At 41.3% G+C, this 4,872-nt stretch overlaps 1 protein-coding gene across 5 annotated transcripts in view; it reads left to right on the plus strand.

The window, feature by feature from the left end:
* Positions 1–1,837, plus strand: part of FNDC3B (fibronectin type III domain containing 3B) — a 490,638-nt gene extending 488,801 nt beyond the window's left edge. For all 5 annotated transcript variants that reach the window (XM_033959077.1, XM_033959075.1, XM_033959076.1 and 2 more), the window contains exon 26: positions 1,477–1,837. In XM_033959077.1, the coding sequence (XP_033814968.1) occupies positions 1,477–1,788 (312 nt within the window). In that variant the 3' untranslated portion in view covers positions 1,789–1,837. The remainder of the gene's footprint in view (positions 1–1,476) is intronic.
* Positions 1,838–4,872: the final 3,035 nt, after the last annotated feature.

The following is a 4,872-nucleotide window of genomic DNA, read 5'->3' on the forward strand; positions in this document are numbered from 1 at the left end:
GAAAGTCTGATGCCCCCCCCACCCCGAAGGACTGCTCGCTCCCCCCCAGCCTTCTCCCCGCACGGAGAAGCTGCCTACCGTTGTTTCCCGATGCCAGTGAGCCCTGCTGCTTCCTCTGCTGGCGGTCCCGCCCCTTCTCTGAGCCCTGCGCTGCGCTGCTTCCTCTGCCGCGGTCCCACCCCTTGTCTGACATCAGAGAAAGGGCGGGACCGCCGGCAGAGGAAGCAGCGCAGCGCAGGGTTCAGAGAAGGGGCGGGACCGCTGGCAGAGGAAGCAGCAGGGCTCACTGGCATCGAGAAACAACGGTAGGCAGCTTCTCCATGCGGGGGTGGAGGCTTAGGGGGTGCGAACGGTCCTTCGGGGTGATGAATTGGACGTCGGGGGGGAAACTATGTAAAAAAAAATTTGTACAATGCGCTCAAGCACGGTTATACTCGGTTTGTAAAATCGTGTATAAACGCGCTGCATATATGCGTGAAAATACGGTACTCTTTGGTGGCATTTTTGAGGGCTAAGCTTACACTTAAGCACTCAAGTGCTAGTAGTTTATGTATGCGCACAAGGGTTGCATAAGTGTCGGCAAACGGATTATAGAATTGCCCTTAATGGTTATTACGTTTACGGTTTCAAAATGGAGTACCTGTCACGGCAGCACTGATCTGCCACAGAGTGCCCTGGGGGCCTCAGCCGCATTGATAAAAAGAGGGGTGATTCACTAACATGCGGCAACTTGCGCTGTTGTCCTACCATGCCGATTGCCACCAGCGCCATTATTTTCAATGGTCTGATTCACTAAAAAAGGTATGGTAATGAAAGCATGGCTTACCATCATTTAGGGCTGGGGTGTCCAGCCTGCGGCTCCCATGAAGTATTTTGTGCGGCCCCAGTCGAGGGCGATGCAGTGTTTTCCTCTGCTGCCCCCGAGTGTTTACCTTCTTGCCGGCTCCCTCCTCTGTCTTGCTGCAGTGTTTGCGCAGCCCTAGAAACATTTTTTCAGCCAATGTGACCCAGGGAAGCTAAAAGGTTGGACACCCCTGATTTAGGGCTTCCTTTACGAAGCTTCACAGCAAAAGCCCCAAAGCCCTATAAATCCCTACGGGCTTCGGGGCAATTACTGCAGCGGCCTGCGCAAATCGGCTTGGTAAAAGAAGCCCTTAGAGCAGTGGTTCTCAACCCTGTCCTGTGGACCCCCCCAACCAGTCGGGTTTTCAAGATATCCCTAATGAATATGTATGAGAGAGATTTGCATATAAGGGAAGTGACAGGTATGCAAATCTCTATCATGCATATTCATTAGGGATATCTTGAAAACCCGACTGGCTGGGGGGTCCCCAGGACAGAGTTGAGAACTACTGCCTTAGAGAATCGAGGGCTATTTGAGATTGTAGATGCTAAAATTGTATTTCTGAAACGTTACAAACATCCTGCATTGTTCTAAATCTGTCGGTCATTGGTTTTTGTTTTTAATTTCCTAAGGTGTTCAAAGGGGAGGATACAACATTCCAAATCTCAGGTCTTCAAGCCAACACGGAGTACCGATTCCGAGTGTGTGTGTGTCGCCGTTGCTTGGATACCTCACAGGAACTCAGCGGGCCTTTCAGCCCCTCTGTTGTTTTCATGCCAAGACGGAATGAGCCTTTGCTTACTGGAGATCTGGCAAGCCTTGAGGATTCGAAACTAAAGAACATGATGCCTAGTGATGAACAGTTTGCGGCCCTCATCATTGTCGGCTTTGCGACTTTGTCCATTTTCTTTGCTTTTATATTACAATACTTCTTTATGAAGTAAAAATAAATTAAAAAAAAAAAAGCAAGCGACAGAAATCTGAGGTATAAAATCTAACTAATGCTACGCATTATTATCCACACATATATTTACATATTCCTTTTTTGAAATCAGTCTTGTTCTACGTTTTATTTACTTTTCTCATTTTACTGTGCTGTTTTGGGTAGAAATGAAACAAGTGTTTTGATGCACCTTTTTGAAATGCAAAGCTAGGAAGAGGTCAAACTGGATTTATCTTTTTAACCAGACACCAAGTTTTCTTTAAAATGTTTAAAATGTTTGTTTAAAATGTTTAGTATTCTAAAAATCTTGCTTTTATATCTTTTATTTTTCTTCCATTAGAACATATGTTGCTTCTCACTTGATTAATAGCCCACAGTCAATTCCCCGCTCTTACATTGTCAGCACCCATAAACCATCGCTAGGGAGTCAGTATTAGTGTATAGCAGGGGTGTTCAACACCGGTCCTTGGGTTGCCGCAATCCAGTTGGGTTTTCAGGATTTCCCCAGTGATTTTGCACTCAATCTGCTTCCATTGCATGCAAATAGAAACATAGAAGATGAGGGCAGAAAAGGGCTACAGCCCATCAAGTCTGCCCACTCTGCTTACCCACCCCCTGTCTATGCCCTAATGACCCAATTTCCTTATCTTGACCCTCGTAGGGATCCCACATGGGTATCCCATTTATTCTTAAAGTCTGGCACGCTGTCTGCCTCGATCACCTGCACTGGAAGCTTGTTTCAATGATCAACACTCTCTCCTCCTCTCCCTATTGGCTAAGGCTCTTAACATTTGCATCTCCTCTTCCTATAGGCTAAGGCTCTTTACACCTGCATTGTGATGTCATAGAACTTTCTGATTATAGAAACATAGAAACATGATGGCAGATAAAGGCCAAATGACCCATCATAGAAACATAGAAACATAGAAGATGACGGCAGAAAAGGGCTACAGCCCATCAAGTCTGCCCACTCTGCTTACCCACCCCCTGTCTATGCCCTAATGACCCAATTTCCTTATCTTGACCCTCGTAGGGATCCCACATGGGTATCCCATTTATTCTTAAAGTCTGGCACGCTGTCTGCCTCGATCACCTGCACTGGAAGCTTGTTCCAATGATCAACCACTCTCTCTGTGAAGAAATACTTTCTGGTGTCGCCATTAAATTTTCCGCCCCTGAGATCTCGTACATATTCATTGGGGAAATCCTGAAACCCTGAGCTGGCGAGGGCCGAGGTTGGACGCCCCTGGTGTATAGAATCAGGTTTTCAGAGCGGTTACCATTGCAACAGTGATTTTGGGTTTTACCTGCAACTCACTTGCCCCAAATGCCTTAACGTAGCATACGTCAAACAGTCATTTAATTGTCGTCTAAGTTTATCTAAAATCAAATGCCTGTGCAAAATCCAATAACCAAAATGCATATAAATTATTATGTGTATTGTAGGTTCTTGAACCCTTGTGGTTCTTTAGTTTAATTTTTTAAGTAACAGGGCATTGTGCAATAGTTAGTTTTTATTCCCATGTTCAGCTATTTAAAGAGCTGCTTTATCATATTGTCTTTGTATATAACTGTTCAAGAGCAAACTAGTAAAATGTATTATTTTCTACAGTGGTGGTTTGATTTGAACTGGCGTCAGAAGGTAAGCTGCCTCTGCTGAATTCCAGCAGTTACACAAAGTGTGGGCCTACTTCAGAGTCGGTGAATCGTACTTTTTAAGGAGACTTCTATCGATGCAATTAGTTTACAATATCAGAAGCACAGATCAGTTAATGGAGGTACCTTAAACCAGTTTTAATGCCCTTTATAAATTAGAGGATAATATTGGATAGGTTAACATCTGTGGATATGGGGTCGTCCTCTCCCTGTCTTTGGACTCCTCTTATGAAGTAAAAAAACAAAAAAAACCATGAGTACCTCAGGGACACACATTAGCTGGAGGTGCAAATCAGTTCCAAAAGGGTGCAACAGAGACACAATCTATACCCTGCTATTCTTCTTTTTTTCTTTTTTTTGTATATTTTTGCAGCTTGGTTTGACCTTGTCATAGCTATACTGTGCTTTGTCTATGTTGTCTGAGATCAAGTGTCCTGTATTACCATCATATTCCCATAACCAAAGTAATGGGGAAACCAACAATATATTTTTTTTGTTTATTTATACCATATACTGCATACAGTACTTTAAATGCCAATCACAGTGCAATCTTTTATTTATTGTAAAAAAAAAAAAAAAAAGAAAGAAAGAAAAAAGTGTACTTATGTACTAATTTTTTCCCTTGTAGCATGTTATATTTTTTTTCTGTTTTATATGGTGTTTTTTTTTTTTAGGTCAGCATTTACCTGGCAGCATTCCTAGTATTAACCTTCTTACACTTTCTTGTGTTTTAAAGCTGGGAACATGTAGTGCATTAAATGCCAAAAAAAAAAAAATACATTATCAGTGATTGAAAGGTTTACATTTATCCAAAAACATAATCATCTCTTGAAACCAAGTGCTATGAGCAGTGACTTATTCTGTGTGCCTCTGTAGATGTAGCAAAAACTGTTCGATATTTTGATATTGACTATAATTATTTTAGCTTTGCAGACTAATGACATCAAGCTAAAGATTATTTTTTTGTTTTGTTTTTTGTTTTTCTGGGTTTTTCTTTTTTTTTTTTTTTTTTTTTGCCAAAACAATGGCTTGTTGAGTTCTATTTTGCTTTTTTAAAAAATTTTTACTTACAATTTTTTTGTGACTATAAACCATTTGTAACACTACATCTGTTGTTTGTGAACAAAGCTTACATATAGGTGTGTTCAGTTTTAGACGGTGCATTTATAAAAACAATAAACAATCCATTATCTATTCTAAACCCCATTCCTTTAAAAAAATCTGTATTTTTGGAGGACAGTTTCTAGCAGTGCTGTCATATAAAATCCAAAGTTATCCATGTATTTAGTGTTGCTTTAAAAAAAAAAAAAAAGTAAAAAATCGCTTTGGACATTGGACTATTTTGATAAAGACTGAGCTGAAAGTATTGCTTTACAGATATTTTGGAGTTTTGGTTGTATTTTAAGGTTTTTCGCACTGCCATGGCTTT

Source organism: Geotrypetes seraphini, chromosome 9, assembly GCF_902459505.1.
Source record: "Geotrypetes seraphini chromosome 9, aGeoSer1.1, whole genome shotgun sequence".
In the NCBI taxonomy this organism is placed as follows: domain Eukaryota; kingdom Metazoa; phylum Chordata; class Amphibia; order Gymnophiona; family Dermophiidae; genus Geotrypetes; species Geotrypetes seraphini.